Source organism: Bicyclus anynana, chromosome 2 (assembly GCF_947172395.1).
Source record: "Bicyclus anynana chromosome 2, ilBicAnyn1.1, whole genome shotgun sequence".
NCBI classification, from domain to species: Eukaryota; Metazoa; Arthropoda; class Insecta; order Lepidoptera; family Nymphalidae; genus Bicyclus; species Bicyclus anynana.
The window spans coordinates 4031231-4054560 of record NC_069084.1 but is presented as its reverse complement, the minus strand read 5'-3'; the positions used below and the strand labels follow the sequence as shown (position 1 = coordinate 4054560).

At 37.6% G+C, this 23330-nt stretch overlaps 1 protein-coding gene across 1 annotated transcript; it reads left to right on the top strand.

The window, feature by feature from the left end:
- Positions 1–9219: 9219 nt before the first annotated feature.
- LOC112044420 (acidic mammalian chitinase-like) lies at positions 9220–22994 on the top strand. Its single transcript, XM_024080267.2, has 8 exons — positions 9220–9336; positions 10197–10379; positions 11330–11430; positions 12718–12983; positions 13236–13396; positions 19668–19822; positions 20769–21066; positions 22511–22994. The coding sequence occupies exons 1-8, from the start codon at positions 9267–9269 to the stop codon at positions 22699–22701; spliced, it is 1425 nt and encodes a 474-aa protein (XP_023936035.2). The 5' UTR covers positions 9220–9266; the 3' UTR covers positions 22702–22994.
- Positions 22995–23330: the final 336 nt, after the last annotated feature.

Below are 23330 nucleotides of genomic sequence, written 5' to 3'. Positions count from 1 at the left end.
TAAATGGAAGATGAGGCTCACTGTGATTCGGTTATGGTAAGTAAACAAAGTAGTGAAAGGGAGTTGTTAAATTGTGTTGAAGTTTAGAAATAGAACGGTGGTGAAGAAAATACAATCAGATTAATATCTTAAGGATACCTAATGTGAGCTACAGACCTTCAGTTTTAACTGTACAGTCGAACTGTTCAGTTAAATCATACGTGTATGGGTAAAACTGAGAACTGAAATGATTTAACTGTATAGTTTTTTCTAATGAATTTGATTGAAATTTCGATGAGCTAAAACTGAAGGTATGTAGCCCGTATAACGGACTGACTGGCCTTATATGAATCATCAGCGGAAACTACTGATGTTATAATCTATTTGGACATTGTTGCTTATAAGAGACTCATCAAGAAAACTCAAGGTTTTTGAAAATTTCAACTTTAATGTTGATGGTAAAATTTAACCCATCAATTTTCAAACCAAAATTTTCGTTTTGTTTTCTATTTATATTTGTATTTCATCCTGCACACTCCCTCCTCCCTTCCACTCTGGGGATAAGTTGACATATCCCTAGGAGGAAACCGTGGTGGATTTACAAGACGGAGGTCCTTGGTTCTATCCACGGCTGGGTCGATTGAGGTTTTCTTAATTGGTCCAGGTCTGGCTGGTAGGATGCTTCGACCGTGGCTAGTTCTCACCCTACCGACAAAGACGACACACAATTTAGAGTTCCGGTTCGATGGCGGGTAGAAACCGAAAGGGGTGTGGATTTCATCCAACTCCTAACAAGTTAGCCCGCTTCCATCTTAGATTGCATCATCACTTACCATAGGTTAGATTGTAGTCAAAGGCTAACTTGTAGAGAATAAAAAAAAACTCTATAAATGAATGGTTGTATTCCACAATCCTGTTTGCCGATAACTTTCAATTACTTAAGATAACTATTTTTAGCGCATCGCAAAGTTTCCGAACTAGCGAACATCTTGTATTTCAAACAGGAAAGCCATGTATATTGAAAAGTTTTACTTACACTTGTGGTTTACTTTAGCTTGCGTATAAAATACGTTCATTTACTTAATTGTAGAAAACATCAGGTGGGTTTATAGTACACTTATTCACTAGCGGACCCAATAAAGCTTCGCTTTGACAGTTACGCAAGCAACCAGATTATGAAACACGGCTAAAACTCACGTGATATTAGGTCAGAGTATGCCCGACTAGTTTTGAACCCATACGGGGCCCTTAGTCATAGAAATTAGTCGTCACCCGAATTTTAATCGGGAACATGGACGGTTGTTGCCCACAGCGTGGAAACCGCTATTTCTTTCATTGTCACATACAACAAACTTGGAACAAGATAGCATTAGTTCGGTTTGCTTACAAGAAGACGAGTCTAATGATGATGACATTAATGAACCGTCGGAGAGTGTAACGGAACCTTCACTCCCCACCACTCAACCCCTCTCCCAGCGCGCAATGCAAGCAGCGGCGCGTCGCGCAGCCGTTTCGCAGTTTGGATCGTGCCGCGATGCAAGAACCAGCTCATGACTAAGGGCCCCATATGGGTTCGTAACTAGTCGGACATACTCTGACCTAATATCACATGAATTTTAGCCGTGTTTCATAACCAATTAATATTGAAATCTTACAGGTATAGAAAAACATCGCTTTTTAGTAAAAGTTTTTTATTCGCAAGTTACGGTAAATACACCAACTTATAGATAATTAATTTATTAATTCCACAAGCTTTTCATTAAATTCTTTATGCGCAAAAAACGATGTTTTTTACCCAAAAAATCAGGATAGCGAATATAATATAAAGTGGAATTCATTATGAAATACTTTGGTTTTCATGCATGCATCGAATGAGAATTTGCATGTGAAAAATTTTCGACACTGGAGATCGTTACGCATCGGCATCAAAGAGTCGTGATTGGCTCGTTAACTGCCGGAAATTTTTTACACGAAATGTAATTTCCTGGAAGTGAAAAGAACCATGAATCGCGATCCTAAATTTCCAAGCGATTTACAAAGTGAGTTTACCCGCTATGAGACATAGCATAGCTCATTATTATGCCATTGACGATCAAGCATACCCACGTTTCTGCAGCACCCACGGCCATAACTGATCGTGTGTTGGTCGCTGCGTGCATGACGGCTCGACTTGACGCATACATGAAACATCTTTGCTGCTGGCAGCGCTGCAGAAACGTGGATATACTTGATCGTCAATGGTTAGTATTAGAGTTACAGCTATCGGACCGGCAACGCGTCGCTTCGTGTTGTTAATATTCTTTTTATGACTCTTCTTCATACCACCTGATACCTACCGGCGGGGGCGTATCTACCGCCGTATATATAGGGCCCCCGGACTACAGGCGCCCCTTACGTGTGAAAGCAAAATTTGGTAAAATCCACAATATATAAAATGTAATGTAATAAAGTGACATGTGGATTTTACCAAAACCCTTCTTCTTTCTTTCTTCTTCCCGAAACAAAATCATATAAAAATCTGCCTATAGAGTTTCACTTCTATTTCATATATTTCATAGAGAATTTCATATTTCAATAGAGAGAAATGACAAATTTCAAAAAAGCAATCTTTTCCCGGGTTAAGTGTGCAGTCTACAAATAAAAACATCCTACATATGTTAAGTCACTGTCATATTTGGGTATTTTAAGCAAAAATTTTCGTTTAATTTGTGAGAAATCTTTAACCCCAACTAATTTTGATCCAAGACACTTTACGCCACTACCTACCGCTACCTCTTCCCGAAGGAATGCAGGAATAAAATATAGCCTCAGAATACATAAAACTCCAGAAGGTGTGATCGAGCTAGGAATGAAGCCGTTGAAATTACTCTTTTTGGTGTAATTTCACAAACAAGCTATTTGACACACTGTGTATGAAGCCACTGGAATGTCACTCAAAAAGTTCAAAGTGTTTATTAAACGCAAGCTTTTAGTAAAGTCTTATTATAGTGTCAATGAGCATTTAAATGATAAATATGCTTGGTGTTAAATTGTATTATACGACTGTGTGCTTAGTTTTAAGTAAGTTTGTAAAATGGTGATAAACAAAATGAGTTTGTTGTGGGCTCTTCTCGGACCAAGGCGCGTTTGGAACCCTCGTAACTTTAATTTTAAGTTTTCGAATGATTATTATCACGATTATCTTAAGTTTAATATTATTACCTGATGTTTCGAAAGAGCTTGTAAACTAAGCCTATTTGAAATAAATGAAATTTGTATTCTGAGAATATAGCCTGTATTACTCGGTATAGATGTACCTTTCACAGTGAACAGTTGAACAGTGAAAGATTTTTTAAATCGGTCGAGTAGTTATGAAGTTAAATCGTAAGAAACAAAAAATCAATATTACCTCATTTAGTTAGTAGATATTTTCTAACTCCTTTACAAAGTATCGCAGAGCGTTTTCAGTTTCCTATTAAAATTACTAAATCCGCACAAACTCCCCGAAGGACACGAAGACAACAAGAATAAAACCACCAATAGCGGATTAAAGTCCAACCACAGGTGTGGAAAAATAAATCAGTGCTATATTTCTGCTAATAAACGCCTGTAAGTCCCGTGGGAAATCTGCCTTCGAACCAGCTAATCTAAAGAAATAACGTATATAGTTCTCCTAATGCCTTATATTTTGTATTACGTGTATACTGTGCCTTTTACTGATATAATATTTTTAACCGACTTCAAAAAAAGAGGAGATTCTCACTTTGTTAATAATGTTAAATAAAAACTCGTTTAGCACTACACTCTTTTATTGTTATTACACTGTGTACACAAGTAATTTTACTAGTAATCAATCACGTTTTATAAACTCGTATCAAAATCCTCCATTAATTTTTACAAATCATTTTTGTCACAGACAAAAGAGAAGGTTATGTCAAAAGTTGACATAACCACAGATGTCATCACTCATCATAGATGAATCGTTTTAGACACACTTCGAAGCGTATGTTTTTTTTTATATTTGTTACCGCATAACTTCGTCATTTCTTAACCAATTTTAAAAATTCTTTTTTTGTTTCAAAGAGTATACTTCCAGATTTATTCCATTTCATTTTCATGAAAATCGGTTCAGTAATTTTGTGTTAAAATGAAAATAACGAAATTACTAAACTGATTTCTATGAACATTAAATGCTATGCATACATATACACGCTAAAAATAGAAAAATAAAATAGTTTAAAAAAAATGGACCGACATCAAAAATTACAAAAATAAACTGAAAAGCGAAAAATAACATCGTATGTGCTACCTTCTAATCACTTTGAAGGCGGTGCCAACACAGTGATGTATTAACTAAAGCCAATTAAATCATTAACTTTTAGGATTTCAAGATACGTCACTGGCTTTGCGTCGCCTTCAATGTGATCTGAAGGTAGGATGTTATTTTTCGCTTTTTTGTTGAGTTTAGTTTTGTGTTGAATTAAAAAATAACTGAAATACGTCGTTGAAGTCGCTGAATGAATCCAATTTTTATATCAATTTAAATATTGTTTGAAAGAAATTCCTATGGCTATTTCTGTCTATCCAATGCGACGCTTCCATTAAATGCACAAAATTTACGCAAAATCGGCCATTTTTATCCTATCACAGAAAAATTCTCAGCGGAGATATTTGAATGGAAAGCATTCGCGGATCAAATCAGAAACGTACTAATCCAAACGTTTGCAAATTAACCAAACACCATAGCAATTTCAGTTTTGATTACTGAATAAATGCGACACTTTTTGTTGATGAAAAATATATATTTGATTTATGAAATAGCTAAAGAGCTGGCAGACATTTTTTAGGTAGGTGTTTGACTATTTCAAGGAAGCTCACAGATTAGTCCATAATATAAAAATGGGCCGTGATAGACCAGTGGATATGACCTCTACCTCCGATTCCGGAGGGTGTGAGTTGGAATCCTGTCCGGTGCATGCACCTCCAACTTTGCAGTTATGTACATTTTAAGAAATTAAATATCACGTGTCTCAAACGGTGAAGGAAAACATCGTGAGGAAACCTGCACACCAGAGAATTTTCTTAATTCTCTGCGTGCGTGAAGTTTGCCAATCCGCATTGGGCCAGCTTGGTGGACTATTGGCCTAACCCCTCTCATTCTGAGAGGCGACTCGAACTCAGCAGTGAGCCGAACATGGGTTGATAATGATGATGATGATGATACAGATGGAGCATACGGAACACGACGGTGTCGTAGCCACTCCAAATACAAAATTCGAAAAGTAACACATTCTCGAGTCAGTGCGACACGAACCGTCGCATCAGTAATTTTCAAAATTATTCAAGATAAATGGCGTCTTATGTTTTTAAATATTTTTAAAAATGTTCACAAAAACTAAATAAATAAGATGGAGTATTTTTTTATTGGTAATAAATATTGATTATTATATTAATCTACATAATTGTTGTTAGTGTTAAATTTTGAAATACAAGTTATAAGAAATGTTTGGACGCGTTACGTTTGTTTTTTCTTTAATGGGTTTCACCGGCTTTAAGACGTTGCTTGTAAACGCTCACACTGGTTACTCTGTGAGCAAGCTAAAAACTTGTCCTGTACTTAGATCTTAGCGTTAACACAGAACTGAAGACTTGGTTGTTTATCATCCATATCAGCCCCACTACATAGCCAGGCCGTCCTCCGTATGGGAGAAGGGATATGGAGCTTTGACCCACGACGCTGCTCCAAAAAATATCCTCAAGGCAATCTATGGAGTAGGACCCTATCCTATAAAAAACCCCAAATAATTTGTAGGTACATTATGTTTGTCAATAACAAAATAATATTGAAAAACTTTAAAATAATCTAACATCTAAAATCTGACGAGTTTTTATTTCATTAAATTTAGGTTTCAGACCCAGATTTAAATAATTTCCTCTTATCTATGAGTATAGCTGTGATAACCCAGTGGATGACCTTTGCCTCCAATTTCGGAGGGTGTGGGTTCGAATCGAGAGGAGACTCGAGCTCAGCAGTGAGCCGAATATGGGTTGATAACGACGACGAATCTATGAGTATGTTAAGTATTCTCTTGTTCAGAAAATTTAATTAAGGTCAAAACACTTATGCGATGCCCATGAATGTACATGGCAATTCTTAGTAAAACACTTGTTGATAATCCAATAGTGGATACGTCTTAATTATACATCTGTGTCAGTATATGTTTGCAAAAAAAATCCCCTGGAATATAATCCGTACTAATAATATCAATAGGTACCTTTAATATGTATGTCTGTCTGATTACCTATCTGTCTTATGTTGACTTTTCACTCTATCGACTTAGATTAAATATTGTTGTATACTGATAAATTGTATTGCAGTAGAACATAATTTACATGTTTAAAATATGTCGGACAATATATAAAAAAAGACGGAGTTAATTTTTAAATCTTAATAAGAGTTTGCTCAGATATAAATATAACTAGTTTCATAGTAATAGCTTAGCATGGTATGAAGATGAGTCATATTACTAGATAAATGTTGAATTTGCAAGTGGACACAAGAAGAGTGAAACGCCAAAGAAGATATGGTTGGAGTAATAGAGACGACTGTAGAAGATTGACACTTTTTTTCGACCCCACATAAGCGGGATATGGAAAACGAGATAATGATAATAATTGTCAGCCGATTTTAACAGCCAAGACGGCCAGGCCTTATACCTAGTAGAAGAAATATTGAAAATGTTGTTGATACATTATATAAAAAAAACTAACGAACAACCGCGACTTTGTCTGCCCTTAGACTTAGAATCTGACTTTCTCGGAAAATCCATTAGTGGACGTCTACTAACCATAAACCACCTTCCTGCCAAATTAATTTAAACTTCGCACGTCAAGCTGTTAACGAGATTCCCTGATGAATGACCATTCGCTATACATAATATTTAGAAGACATTTTTATTCCTATTAACTTGCCGCTATTCTCTACCCTATTGATTCGTCTTATCGAAGTAATATAATATAGTCTGCAGTTTGATTTCCGGATTGAGTTCACACAGAGCAAGATTCAATTGACTCTGAATTGAATATGTTGCATTCTAGGAACGTGCACTAGTTCATTTAACACTGTTAATTTCTGTTCACACGAATATCAGATACAAATACGAGTAATTACATCCAAATTTTTGAAAACTCAACAAACATTTATCAATTATAAAGGTCTAATATATATTTATTATAGAGAGTCGTGATAACCGAGTGGATATGATCTCCGTCTTCGATTCGGAGGGCTTAGGGTAGGTTCGAATCCGGTTAGGGGCGTGCACCTCCAACTTTTCAGTCATGTGCATTTTAAGAAATTAAATATCACGTGTCTCTAACGGTGAAGGAAAAACATCGTAAGGGAACCTGCGAATTTTCTTAATTCTCTTCGTGTACGTAGTCTGCCAATATGCATTGGGCCAGCGTGGTAGACTAAGGCCTAACCCCTCACATTCTGAAAGGAAACTCGTGCTCAACAGTGAACCAAATACGAGTTGTTAATAATGACGTTTAAATTCCTGGAAAACTCTTCTTTGATTCCTTCAACACTTAATCTACAGTCAGACTTATAATCTCACAATCACAATGATAATAAATATTAAGTAAAGACGTCCGTCCATGTATACCTAATAGCAATGTGTTCTAGTTAGGTTGATCAAAAGAGATAAGAATCAAATCAGCTCGTGCGGATAAACTTGACACTTGGATCGAATGATATTTGTACTGTATGGATAAGTTTGGTAGCCAGGTGTCAATATATACTTACTTATGATAGAGGATAAGCTGACAAACTTTCAGTCTTCTACATCTGGCTACCGCAGTCTTCTTAGGCGATTTGTCACCCATTTTGATACACGCTTACGATTTTTTTTAATTCTTTTCGAGTTAACCCTTGATAGAAGCGGGCTAACTTGGTAGGACAAGGATGAAAATCGACATCCCTTTCAGTTTCTACACGTCATCGTACCGGAACGCTAAATCGCTTGGTGGTACGTATTTGCTGGTAGGATGGTATTTAGCCAAAGCCGAAGCCTCCCACCAGCTAAATGAGAACTAGGATTACCCTACATCTACATTTGCTTTTAGAAAGTCTCTCGTAAAGCATGGCTGAAACTTACTAAAACATTTGGAATATTGATGCAAAAATTGTACGATAAACTAAAAACTCCAAGAACTGTAACCTAAGAGTATCACTTACCACAGAAGTTTAAAAACTATGCGATGGAACACTGAAGTTAGCTGGTGTAAAACTTTTCAATATCCGTATGTTTTCCCACTTTATACATAAGCTTTTAGCTTAGCTTGAGTAAATTTTCTAGGTAATGTTTTTTGATACCAATTATGTACTGATTTTCAATTTAATCACTAAGATTCATTGAGAACGAATACAATAAGGAACTTAAGCTAACTTATCCTAATAACTATACAAATCATGTCCACGTGGAATGGTGGCAAGAATACTGGCTGCATTTCCGCGCTGGACAGCCAGGCTGATCCTTTGCGCAAAAAATGAGCCAGCCCTTCTGTCATTCATGCATTGAATCCGCTTTTCTATATAGAAGATAGTTAACATTGTTCTGAGACTTGATCGCTGACTATGGGCCTTAGAAGAAGGCTCAAAGTCATTCAGCGGGCGATGGAGCGAGCTATGCTTGGAGTATCTCTGCGTGATCGAATCAGGAATGAGGAGATCTGCAAACAAACCAACGTCACTGACATAGCTCAGCGAGTCGCGAAGCTGACGTGGCAATGGACAGGCCACATAGTTCGAAAAGCCGATGGACGTTGGGGTCCAAGTGCTAGAATGGTCGATAGAATGGTCGAAGTTGGTACAAAAAGTGTTTGTATTTTCGGTAAAATTATTCTCATAGAAACTATCCACAGATAGTTAGTTCTAAAATTCGGAACCTGCCTTTAAAATAATTCGAGTGCGAACTTATTAGCAATCTTGCGCAAAAGATTAACAAAGTTCCGGTTCAACTAATAATCTTAATAAACTTAGTAACCAGGCAAATTTTAAGGTGTACTTAGTATGAATGTGTAACTTTTACTTGGAAACTTGTTACTAATAGGAATATGCTTCAGTTTTAGTTTTACTCCACGTAGAAGTACCTACTCGTAGTTTTTGCTATCTGGTTGTTTACCTTCCACTTTAACTATCAAACTATCGATAAGAAAATGCATATAATGGACATATGCATCTATTTTGTTATAATGGTTGGTTACACCTGGTTATACCTGGTTGGTTTATATCACTAAAGGTGTTAGAAATGTATAAGCTATTGTTATTAGCATTTTGTGCTTTTGTGTTTTCAGTGACGTATGGAGCTGCAAATGAAAGTAAGCTTAGCATACAAGACTTTGTGTAATTATTATATCATCATCATCGTCATCATCATCACGTCCACTGCAGGACATAGGCCTTTTGTAGGGACTTTCTAACATCACGCCAGCATCCAGCGAATCCCTGTCCCAAATGTCATCAGTCCACCTGGTGCGGGGTCGACCAACACTGCGGTTTGTAGTGCGGGGTCGCCGTTCCAGCACCTTGGGAACCCAACGTCCATCGGCTATTCTAACTATGTGCTAATTATTATCTATACTAATATTACAGAGGGGAAAGATTTGTATGTTTACTTGTTTGCATTGAATAGACTCTAAAACTACAAGACCGATATGAAAAATCCTTTCACCAATGGAAAGCTACATTATGAGTGAGTGGTATATGCTATATTATATCCCCTTATTCTCATGGGGATGAGAACTACGTTCTGCTCATTCGTGACTTCTTTCACTTCTTTGACATCTTTTTCAGCACTTACAAAATTTTATCTTCTTAAAGAATCGTAAAAAATACCAATAGCTTTGGAGTTATTTCCACCCCTTTTTAGTGGTTCCGTAGACAACAAGAATCGTCATGTTCGTTTAGCTCACTAGAAAGATGTAATTTAGCATGAGTATGTACAATGTACATTATTATATCACAACAAAGTCATAAAATAAAATTAATTATATCCAACCTTCAAGGATTTTGACCAATTGGATTGGGCATTGGGATTTGTTTGCAAGTAAAATTGTTTGTTTGTTTCAATTGGTCAAAAACCTTGAAGGTTGGGTACAATTAAATTAGTTTCGTGGAGCGCATGGGTATTCTTTCTATATATCGAAAAAAATTAAATCTTGTAAAATTATTATTTCAGAGCGTGTCATCTGCTACTACGGTTCGTGGGCAACATACAGGAATAGTCTGGGAAAATTCGATGTATCAGATATAAACGCTGGTCTCTGCACACATCTTGTGTATACCTTTTTAGGTATTAACACCAAGGGGGCCGTTATTTCCCTAGACCCTTACTTGGATTATGCTGACAACTGGGGAAAAGGTAAGCTACAGAACTAAATTATGGTAATACTTAGAATTCTTTTTACTGCCTCGTTAGCCTATGAATTATTACTATTAAATATGAAAATTTAAAATAGCATCGTGCATATGTGCTATCTACTGAACACTTTCAAAGCGGTGCCAAGCCAAGTAGGTAGTGGGTAGTTGCGTATGAATTTCAACTTGTTGTGTAATGTTTAATTTATCTACATAAACCTACCCAGATTATGGAACTCTCAAGGGATATTTACGAGAAAAAGGAAGTTTTTTATTGTTTTTGTTACCAAAAATATATAGTTAAAGCATGCGCCCAAACGGAAACTTTTTTTGGAAGGCAGTTAAAAATGAACATTTATATCATTAGCGAAAAATAACATCGATAACCTTCTGATCACTTTAAAGGCGGTGCCATTACAGTGATGCATTAACTCAAGCCGTGATCATGAAGTTTTACGATTTTCAAACAGTTCCTTCCCATTCTTCATGAGATTCTTTCAGAAACGGCTTTAATTAATACGACACTGGCTTGGCACCGCCTTCAAAGTGATCAGAAGAAAAGAAGTAACAAACATTTAAAAAAAAACATACGCGTCGAATGAAAAACTTCTTATTTTTAGAGGTCGGTTAAAATTACTTATACAATAAATAATATTTATTTTCTACAAGAAAAATCTTTCAAATAAGATAAATATTGTGTTTACTCGTAAAGAAGTAACAAACATTAAAAAAAAAACATACGCGTCGAATTGAGAAACGCCTTCTTTTTTTGAAGTCGGTTAAAAATTAGTTATACATTAAATAATATCTATTTTTAACCGACTTCCAAAAAGGAGGAGGATCTACGTTCGGCTGCATGTATGTTTTTTCTACAAGAAAAAAGATAAATAAATAAAATATAATAAATAAAAAGATAAATATTACGTTTACTCGTATGTATGTGTATCTTTGCAGATAACTTGAGAAAGTTTAATGCCCTGAAGCAGCAAAACCCAGAATTGAAAACATTAATAGCCGTCGGCGGGTGGATAGAAGGTTCAGCAAAGTATTCTCTTGTAAGTTTTATTGTTGTTGTTTCGTTCCACGTTGTTGAATTTTTTTATTTAATATTCAACGATATCTTATACTAGACATTAGCGTACGCCCGTGACTTCATCCGCGTACAAGTCAATGTAAACTTTCAACCCCTATTTCACCAACATATGGGGTTGAATTTTAAAAATTGTTTAATCAAATTATATTTCTTATTTTTTATGATTTAATTTCAAAACTATAAATGAAGGATTTTCCATACATACTTTCAACCCCTACTTTATCCCCCTTGGGGGTAGAATTGATCAAAATCCTTTCTTAGCGGATGCCTACGTCATAACATCTACCTGCATGCCAAATTTCAGCCTGATCCGTCCAATAGTTTGGACTGTGCGTTGATAGATCTATGTCAGTCACTCACCTTTGAGTTTTATATATTTAGACTAGCTTACGCCGCGCGGTTTCACCCGCGTAGCTCCCGTTCCCGTAGGAATACTTGGATAGTATAGCCTTCCTCGATAAATGGGCTATCCAATACTGAAAGAATTTTTCAAATCGGACCAGTAGTTCCTGAGATTAGCGCGTTCAATCCAACAAACAAACAAACTCTTCCGCTTTATAATGTTAGTATAGATAGGGCACTAGCGCATCAAAACTGAGGCGGACAGATGTGCATAATTGTCTTAATCCCATTTGGCCGCTTACTAAACGACGAAAGTTATTTAAACAAATAATACCTAATTATTGTCTACAATGTCGAGTTGTGTGCTCAGGAAGTGTAAAAACTATATATTCTTAAATACTACAAAATTGTGCAGTTGTGCACTGTGCACTGTGCACAGTGGAGTAACTAAATTCGGATCACTTTTTGCGGTGTTTTGAACGAAACATATCTATAGTATAAAATGTCGTTGCTAATATTATGAAGAGGTAAAGTTTGTGAGGTTGTAGGGGATAATCTCTGGATCTACAAAACCGATTTTGTAAATTCTTTTACAAAAAGCAAGCCACGTTAACTATCCACTATTAACTTTAGGAATTGTTTCATAAAAGAAAGAAAAACATGGTGAGGAAATCTGAGAATTTTCTTGATTCTCTCCGAATCTACTTAATCTACCTACGTGGTGCGTGCGCCACGCCAAGCGTGGTGTACTATTGAAACCTCTCATTCAGAGACTCGTGTTCATCAGTGAGCCAAATATGGGTTGTTAATATAATGTACTGGACAATAGCAACAAGACAGAGAAAATACCATCAAAATATCATAGTAATATCTTCTACATTAAGTTTACTGTTCTTGTAATTCTCAGATGACCGCAAAACCTGCTCTCCGAAAAAACTTCATCGACACAGCCCTTGAAATGGTCCGTAAATACAACTTTGATGGCCTAGACATTGATTGGGAGTATCCCAACCGATACGATTCTGTGTATGGACCAGCAGATGTCAACAACTTCTCTGTACTCTTGAAAGAACTCCGAGAAGAATTTGACAAATACGGGCTATTGCTGACTGCTGCTGTGTCATCTGTGAAGAAAGTTGCTTCACAATCTTATGATATACCGGTTATAAGTCAGTAAGTTTTTTTTTATTCTTTACAATTCAGCCCTTGACTACAATCTCACCTAAGTAATGATGCAATCTAAGATGGAAGCGGGCTAACTTGTTAGGAGGAGGATGAAAATCTACACCCCTTTAGGTTCCTACGCGACATCGTACCGGAACGCTAAATCGCATGGCGGTACGTCTTTGGCGGTAGTACGTCTGAGCTGAGATGGCCATTCCGCTTTATATAAATACATTTAACGCAATTTTTTTTTTTTTCAAGATATCTGGATTTTATAAATGTAATGGCATACGACATGTATGTGGCGACGAATCCGGTCACTGGACATAATGCTCCTCTTCACAAGAGTGCACACGATGAAGATGTACCAATAGAAGACTTATACACTGTTGATGGGGTTTTAGAGTATTGGCTTAGTCAAGGTAAGAAATTGGAATTGGATTGTATGACACATATCATCATTATAAACCCATATTCGGCTCACTGCTGTTCTCGAGTCTTCTTTCAGCATGAGAGGGGTTAGGCCAATAGTCCACCACGCTGGCCCAATGCGGATTGGCAGACTTCACACACGCAGAGAATTGAGAAAATTCTCTGGTATGCAGGTTTCCTCACGATGTTTTTCTTCACCGTTTGAGACACGTGATATTTAATTTCTTAAAATGCACACAACTGAAAAGTTAGAGGTGCATGCCCCTGACCGGATTCGAACCCACAACCTCCGGAGTCGGAGGCAGAGGTCATTTTCACTAAGCTATCACGGCACAATATACCCACACACTAATATATTTACTTATGTACAGTAAATTGTAATTTCTAGGTATTAGTTAATATTATTATGTAACATTAATGGGAATCCACTGGCTTCCAAAACTCAGTGAAAGCTAGTTTTATACCACTTTAGTACTATTTGGATACTTATATATTTGGGTTTGAGTAAGGTATGTCGTGTCCCGGGTAGCGGTTATGGGTGATAAATAATAGTAGGCTCTACTGATAAAACACTTGTATTGACTATCAGTTACAACGGTTAGGTAACGACTGGCGACAAACCGCCCGTATTGACTTCGTCATAATTACGAAAATGCTTAAGTAGCATTTTCATTTACAATCTATGTGTGTGTGACCACCACATCATTCCACCCCCTTTTTTTTTTTTTTTTTTACAGAAAACAATGTATAGGTAGTATAGGGGTGTTTCATTCTTAACACTATAAGCACAATGCTGACAAAACGTTTCACGAGGAGCATACACTTGTTACACTAAAACTAATGAACTCTGTAAAGCTAACAACAAAAAAAAATTTAAACAACAAAAAATATAAATGACAATGTAAAATTTGTATAAGTGTAATATTATGTAAACAATTTTGTAGAACACCTTCAAATACAATTACTTTAAACAGAATATGGTTTTTACTTTAACATTGCACACTAATATATATTTACCTAACTTAATATATTACTTTTGATGTGCCCTGACTTGTGTTCCCTGCATTTTGTATTGCCGACATGCTGTCAAGTTTTATCACTGGCACATTGTTGTCGATTTGCCTCTTCATAAAATTTTTCATGTATTTTTGCCACTGGGCACGCACACCATACAATATTATAATTGACAACATTACGATTATTACTATTAACATGACCTCTACGTTATTCTCAGGAATTTGCACTTTGTGTTCGCTATTGGTAGTCTGCGAAATCACTACTTTTTCTTTATTATTTTGGTTGCCCATAATAATATCTTATTCTGCACTACTAAAAATATATGTGTATACTGCCTCGTGAAAACATATTCCTTATTTATATATACTTACTTATTCTAGAAAAAATTTTGGTACTACGTGATAAAATATAAATCATTTCTTAAAATTATAAACATGACGAAACAATTAACAATAATGCAACTAAGCATAACGTGCAGGTACGCGGCTGACGCGACCACTGCTCGTTGTTTTGCATTTTACACCGTTGGTATTATAAGGGACCGTACACACTGTGACTTTCTTTTTTAAAATCGGTTCCGTAGTTTTTGACGACATAGTATTTTGGGGATTATCGTTTTCCTCCAAAATATAAGCTGGTTTCAACCGATCTATAGAAACTATAACCTGACGTGTGGGTAATTGGACCTTAAAAACTTTCTCTGTCCTGCTAATTACTCGGTACGGACCGTCGTAAGGCGCTTGGAGAGGCTTACGCACCGCGTCGTTCCTGATAAATACTTTGTCACAAGTGTGTAAATCCTGGTGAACAAAAATTTTTCTCGAGTCTTTATTGACCCTTTTAACAGGTTTTAAATCATTAATTATACTTTTTAATTTGCTTACATAACTAGAGCTATCTAAAATATTATCCTTACTTATATCATAAAATTCACCTGGCAGCCTAATACTTGTGCCGTATACCATTTCAGCACAACTAACATTAGTGTCTGCCCGTACAGCGGCTCTTAAACCTAGTAAAACGGTTGGTAGTTCTTCTACCCAACTTTTAGTTGACAGTCTAGCCATAAGTGCTGCTTTTAAAGATCTGTGCCACCGTTCTATCATCCCATTACTCTGCGGGTGATAAGCGGTAGTGCGGATCTTTTCAATACCCATAAGATTCATGAGTTGCTTGAAAAGATTACTCTCGAAACAACGACCTTGATCGGAAGTACACTTAAAAAATACTCCGAAACGCGTTATATAGTTTTCATAAAGAGCTTTGGCTACTACTTCAGCTGTGATTTCTTTAATTGGGACAGCTTCTGGCCAACGCGTACCTCTATCTATCATAGTCAAACAGTATCTATATCCCTCGGGTGATGTATTGAGAGGGCCTATTATGTCAATCATTAAGTGACTAAAACGATCTACTTTCTCGAAAGTACCTAAATCGGATACAGTATGTTTTTGAATCTTAGATCGTTGACATGGGATACAGGCCTTAGCCCGTCTTCGGATATCTTTATTCATACCTACCCAAAAGTATCTATCTCTAACCATTTTGTTGGTAGCGCGAATACCCGGGTGACTTAAACTATGAATTGCATCGAAAGCGATACGTCTAAAACTTTCCGGTAAGTATGGTCGGGCCTTATTAGTCGATGTTTCGCAAACAACGCAACTATCGGTGCCTGGCATCACGATGTTTTTGTATTGTATTTTTTTCTTTAGTTCGCTTAACTCTTCGTCATCATTTTGTACACGTACGAGTTCCGTGAAATCAATGACCGTAGGACAAACAATTTCTTCCACGCGGGACAAAGTGTCAGCTACTATGTTATCTAACCCGCTCACGTGGCGTATGTCCGTAGTGAATTCGCTAATGAACATTATCTGTCTAGCTCGCCTAGGTAGCTCTTTCACGCTACCTATCTTTGAAAAAACATAAATTAGAGGTCTATGGTCAGTATACACAATAAAATTACGACCTTCTATCATATATCGAAAGTGAGCTATCGCCGAATAAATGGCTAATAACTCTCGATCATAGGTACTATATTTCCTTTGTGCTTCCGAGAACTTTTTAGAAAAATAAGCAATAGGTTTCCATACGTTACCTTCTCTTTGCTGTAGAACCGCACCCATGCATGACTCTGAAGCATCCGTCATAAGCGCCAAAGGTTTGTCTATCGCAGGATACGTTAACGTCGCGGCGTCACTTAGGCTCTGTTTACACTGCTCAAACTGAGCGTTTGCTGAATCAGTCCAAGCGATTTTTGACTTATCTTTTTTTTTTGTATTCGTTAAATAGCGATCCAACTCAGACTGCTTTTCAGCGGCACCTGGTATGTGTGATCTATAGAAATTTAACATACCTAAAAATCTCCGGAGTTGGTCCACAGTAGCTGGCCTCGGAAACTCGATGATGGCTTTCACCTTCTCGTCGAGTGGACGAATCCCTTCCGTTGTTACTTCATGGCCTAAAAACTCCATTTTTGTCTGTTCGAAACAACACTTTGATATATTCAGAGTAATACCGAACTTCTCTAAGCGACTAAATACTTCCTCTAAATGTTTTCTATGCTCGTCGACGTTGTTACTTGCAATTATTATATCATCTATATACACGAATAAAAAATCTAAGTCTGGGAGTACGCTATGACACATAAAACGCTGAAAACTTTGGCCAGCATTTCGAAGGCCAAAAGGAAGTCTGATGAACTCGAAAGCCCCGAAAGGGGTTGACACAGACGTCTTTTCAATGTCCATCTCGTTAACTGGTATGCAATTGTAAGCTCTGTTTATATCTAACCGTGAAAAAAATTTCTTACCAGCGAGTAGGTACGTGAAATCGCGTAACCTGGGTATAGGGTAACTATCGGGCTTAGTAATAGCATTTAAGCGCCTATAGTCACCACATGGCCTTATCTGCCCATTTTTTTTAAGCACTATATGCAGAGGGCTTGCCCACGCGCTTTTACTGGGTCTGCATATTCCCATTTCACACATTAACCGAAATTCCTCTTTAGCCTTAGCGTATCGATCTGGCGGTAACGGTCTTGCTCGACATTGAACAGGCGGACCGTTCGTCTCGATGTGATGACAAACGCTATGCTTAGGAACTTCCTTAAAAGATACCGGTTTAGTTAAATCTGGATATTTAGCTAACAAACTATAATGTGGGTGTTGATTATGAATTGTAGTTATTGAACTTTCCATGCACTGTGACATACTAGCAATAACATTAAAATTTGTTACCTGATCCACTAGTTTCCGTTTACTAAAATCTACCACTAACTTATACTTAGTTAAAAAATCGGCTCCTATTATAGGTTGTCTAACGTCAGCAACTATAAATGTCCACCGAAATGCTCTCCTTAACTTTAAATTTAATACTAAACTATACAACCCAAATGTCTTAATAGGTGTACCGTTCGCGGCATACAGTCTATAGTCCTCGCACGCTCTATTTTTCTCGCGCACTGCCCACCGGGGTAACACCGACACATTAGCACCACTATCTATTAAAAACCGTAATTTACTGTTTTCGTCAGTTATACACAAGCGGTAATTTATCGATGGGTCACAGCCTCCCGCCGCAGACAGGACCGAAGCTAGTTTTCCGCACTGCCAGTAGGCTGGTTCGATGTCTTCCACGTACACGGTTGAACACATTTGTGTGCTCGGGCTCTAAACTTATAGTGGTAGTAGCAAAGCCAGTCTGGATCTGCCGGTGTCCTCTTCCTGCTACCGCTAGTGTTGCGCGTACGTGGCGCGCCGTGTGACCGTGATCGGCTTCTTCCACCGCTACGCTGGGAATTTTCAATTTTTCTTAGTCGTTCGCCCAGCTTGTGGATCTCCGCTATGACATCTGGAGAATCACTCCTTGCACTCCGTACTGCGGCCACCCCCTGTATAGGCATTGCATTTTCTGTCACCTTGTCTGCCATTCTGGCCAAAGCGTTAATATCGCTTAAACCTGATGCCGTGAGTATTCCTCTCACCCATCCCGGCAAATGGTTTTGCCAAAGGATGGTAAGGGTTTCATCTGTAACTTTGCCACTTGCCAGCTCTTGCATTTTCCTCAGCAACTGCGATGGCTTCTGGTCGCCAAGCTCCATTTCAGATATCAATTTTTGTACCTTTCTATTTTCTGACTCCTCATAAATGTCAAGTAATCTTGTTTTTAATGTATCATATTTACCATTTTCCGGCTGTTTGACTAATATGTCTGTCACTTGTTGTATAACGTCTTTTCCTAATTTCGATATGACAAACTGAAATTTTGCCTCGTCAGACATCTTCTGCGGGTGTAGCACTGCCTCCGCCTGTATGAACCAGTGTCGCGGCAAATCCGTCCAAAATTCAGGAATTCTCGCCGATACAGACACGCCGGAAACTGACACCTCTGGTTGAGCCATTTTAAATTCCAATGTGTGAGTCGTTACGTGTTGCTACCCGTGCAAAATAACCGCTAATAAAACCGAGTCGGGTCACCACTTTTATACCACTTTAGTACTATTTGGATACTTATATATTTGGGTTTGAGTAAGGTATGTCGTGTCCCGGGTAGCGGTTATGGGTGATAAATAATAGTAGGCTCTACTGATAAAACACTTGTATTGACTATCAGTTACAACGGTTAGGTAACGACTGGCGACAAACCGCCCGTATTGACTTCGTCATAATTACGAAAATGCTTAAGTAGCATTTTCATTTACAATCTATGTGTGTGTGACCACCACACTAGTTTGGATCATTTTGGACCATACTCAATTATTGTTCAAAATTTCTTACTGTGTGTTGAAATAAATAAAAATAGATATTTTTATTAACAGCGGGTGTATGATTATTAATATCGGGATCAACAATATTTTATATTTTGTTAACGTCAATTATTTATTTATTGATATTCAAAGTCAAAGTCAATATTCAAATATAATGCCGTTATTAAGGCCCCTAAAAGTTAATCATGACGTGTAGTTGTATCCCAAATAAAGTAATAGAATGTAAATATTTTAGAAACATTGTGAGGAAACCTGCATACCTTAAATTTTCTTGATTCACGATGTTTTCCTTCACCGTGAGTTTCCCTGAGACATGTGATATTTAATTTCTTTAAATGCACACTGAAAAATTAGAAGTGCTTAGTCAGCTACATTTTTATCAACTTCGAGAACGTACGGTCTACCATGGAAAATACAATTTAACTAAATTTAAAAAAACAATAGTGGGTACTTACTTTTTTATATTCTTCAAGGTTGTCCTTCAGAGAAGTTGGTGTTGGGTGTCCCACTATACGGTCATACGTTCAAACTGACAAATGCGAAGGACAATGGTGTTAAGGCTCCATCAAATGGACCTGGAATCGCAGGTCCTTATACCGCTACGAATGGCGTAATTGGATATAATGAGGTACGTTATGATTATGATATGACGTATACCTTTTGACGGACTCCGTGGCGCAGTGGTGTGCGCGGTGGATTTACTTGACGGAGGTCCTGGGTTCGATCCCCGGCTGGGCCGATTGAGGTTTTCTTAATTGGTCCAGGTCTGGCTGGTGGGAGGCTTAGAAAGACGTACCGCCAAGCGATTTAGCGTTCCGGTACGATGTCGTGTAGAAACCGAAAGGGGTGTGAATTTTCATCCTCCTCCTAACAAGTTAGCCCGCTTCCATCTTAGATTGCATCATCACTTACCATCAGATGAGATTGTAGTCAAGGGCTAACTTGTAGAGAATAAAAAAAAAACATGATGTATGATTTCATTAATGAATCAATAATTATTGACACTTCAATTATAATTATTGATGTACTGCGATTTCTAAATAAGTCTGTTTTCTCAAGTGCTTATTAGTTTGTATGTCTGTTTATCAGTATGTAAGTCCGGGCTAATCTTTGGAACGACTGCACCAATTTAAATGACACTTTCACGGGAAGATAGAGGTGCTTTTTGAGCAACATATAGGCTACCTTTTATCCCAGAAAAATCTATGTTTCCCGCGGGATTTGGGAAAAAATTGCGGGCATCCACTAGTAATTAAATAAAGATTAATTTACTGTAATGTTACTGACATAGCTCATATGTGCATGAGATGATGTGATGGGCGTTGAAGTCCCAAATTGCTGGATAACGACCCTGCACTTGTACTTAACTTTTAACTTAATTTAACTTTTGTCCATAATTTAAATTAATAAGTGTCAGGAATATTTTAACTAAATAAGGAAGTCACTTATAGGGTTTCAAAATAAGCGGCGAGTTGTCTTATCTTCACCCAAAAATCATACGCGCAGATCCATAGATCCTATACTTTGTTTTTAATTTACTTTCTATTTTACAATGTATTTATTTAATGTTTCAGTTGTGCCAGAAATTTGGAAAAGAATCATGGAATCTACTGTACGACGATTCAGCCAAAGTACCTTACGCCGTACAAAATGATAACTGGGTTTCTTATGATGATGCGGATTCTCTGACAGAAAAAGTTCAGTATGCCCTTAAATATAACGTCACTGGTGTCATGGTTTGGAGTATAGAGACTGATGACTTCCGTGCAATATGCCAAGACGAAGATTATCCTTTACTGCGGGCTATAAATAATGCTTTAGGAAGAGATGTCGTAGCTCCATCTACTACACCTGCACACCCACAAATTCCAGGTATTTACTTATTGACTTAGAATATGTGATGACAAAACGTACATATGCTCCTAATAAAAAGTAATCTAAATATATAAAACTCAAAGGCGACTGACTGACAGTGATCTATCTACGTACAGCCCAAACCACTGGATGGATCGGGCTGAAATTTGGCATGTAGATAGATGTTATGACGTAGACATTCGCTAAGAAAGATTTTTGAGCAATTCTACCCCCAAGGGGACAAAATAGGGAATGAAAGTTTGTATGAAACTTTGTCAATTTTGTGGCGATTTGGCTGAAATTTGGAAAGAAAATAGATTTAACTCTGCAGTAACACAAAGGTTTATTTTTCATCCCAGAAAGCTATGGTTCCCGCGGGATTTGTGAGAAAATTAATTCCACGCGGACGAGAAGTGGGCGCCCGCTTGTATTTAATAAAACAAAAAACAACTCAAATCCATCTTTCATTCGTGGTATTAATTGACAAAATTCATTAGATTGGAGGGCACTTTTCTTAAGTAGATTTCCATACAAAAGTAATTTTTGGTTGAATGGGTCCACACCATAACTTATCACGAGCGCTTGCGACTCGCTGTGGTCATTGTTTTTATGGTCAAGGAAAGTCAAGTAAATGTTTATCTATTGGGGTCTGTTCATCTTTTGGTGCCAGTACCCTACGGCATCAACCCATATTCGGCTCACTGCTGAGCTCGAGTCTCCTCTCAGAATGAGAGGGGTTAGGCCAGTAGTCCACCACGCTGGCCCAATGCGGATTGGCAGACTTCACACACGCAGAGAGTTAAGATAATTCTCTGGTATGCAGGTTTCCTCACGATGTTTTCCTTCACCGATTGAGACACGTGATATTTAATTTATTAAAATGCACACAACTGAAAAGTTGGAGGTGCATGCCCCGGACCGGATTCGAACCCACACCCTCCGGAATCGGAGGCAGAGGTCATATCCACTGGGCTATCACAGCTCATCCCAGCCAGCCAGCCAGTACCCTACCATAAGTAAATAGGTAGGTACAGTTGCGAATTATAGAGTTTGAACTGCGATGGCATTGGAAGGTAGCAGGGTTAAAGGGTCAGTATTGTGAGGAGGTTCCTTACCAACGCTGGACTGTCCATCGATTACTTGTGCCTTCAGTCCCCGCAACGAAAGACTGGATTGAATAAAAATAAATAGTACCATCTATTATATAGAGTATTTTTATTTTATAAAGCAGAGAGACGAAGAGCATTCCATGGATTCACCGTGCGGGTGCCGGGTCCATCGCGTGGTAGAGAGAAGAACTCCGAGCAGAGTCCTGAACTTGTGACTACATGATGTAGGGTTAAGGAATTCCTTGACGATTGATCAACAATCCCCGTTCTCTACTCGTGTTGTTCTCCCTGCCAAGCCAAATTTGGTAAGGTCCTATTAGATTTTTTAATAAATTAAAAATTTGTAATTTCAGCAACAACTGTTTCAACAATTATTTGCAAAGAAGATGGATTCCAAGCAAATCCTGAAGACTGCTCATCATTCTACTACTGTATTCGCGATGCAAATGGCAACTTAGTGGCAAAACTTCTCCACTGTCCCGCAAACCTTGTATGGGATCAGACTAACCAGATCTGTAACTATCCGGACCAAGTTATTTGCTAAATATACATATAAAAAATACATATACATATATTATATAAATATACAAACATAAAGAGATAGATAGGTTATACGCGGACCGCAAATAGCACGTTAAAACTATGCTAATTAACAAACCTGAGCTCAGTCGCTGCGCTGTCATAGCGCCGTTGACAACGCCGCTGAAAAATTTTTGTGTGGCAGTTGTAAACATCGAATGTGTTTTACGTTCCTATCTACCTCTTTTTTCTTCTAACACAATTGCATATATCTTTATAGGTATAGTAGCTATAAAGTTAGCTCTAGGCGTTTTAACTATCTACAGCATTCTATTAGCATTTCATATAAAGAATAAATTTATTTTATGCTTACTAACGTATTTCATTTTCAAAATAGAGATTTACTTCCTTCGTGGCACAGTGGTTTGCGCGGTGGATTTACAAGACAGAGGTCCTGGGTTCGATCCCCGGCTGGGCCGATTGAGGTTTTCTTATAATTGGTTCGGGTCTGGCTGCAAGACACCGGGTAGGTTTCTATCCCTATGTCATTGACATCCTTGGAACTCGTACGAAGCGATTTGCTTCTTCGTTTCTTATACGCATGGCTCGGGTATATATTTCTCTCCCGAAGTCAGTGTTTTCTAATTAAATAAA

Bases quoted from the DNA above. Each gene is read 5' to 3' on its own strand.
- LOC112044420 (XM_024080267.2), top strand. From the start codon at position 9,267: ATGTATAAGCTATTGTTATTAGCATTTTGTGCTTTTGTGTTTTCAGTG. The intron at 10,380-11,329 runs GTAAGCTACAGA...GTATCTTTGCAG, and splicing joins TGCTGACAACTGGGGAAAAG to ATAACTTGAGAAAGTTTAAT. The intron at 13,397-19,667 runs GTAAGAAATTGG...ATATTCTTCAAG, and splicing joins AGAGTATTGGCTTAGTCAAG to GTTGTCCTTCAGAGAAGTTG.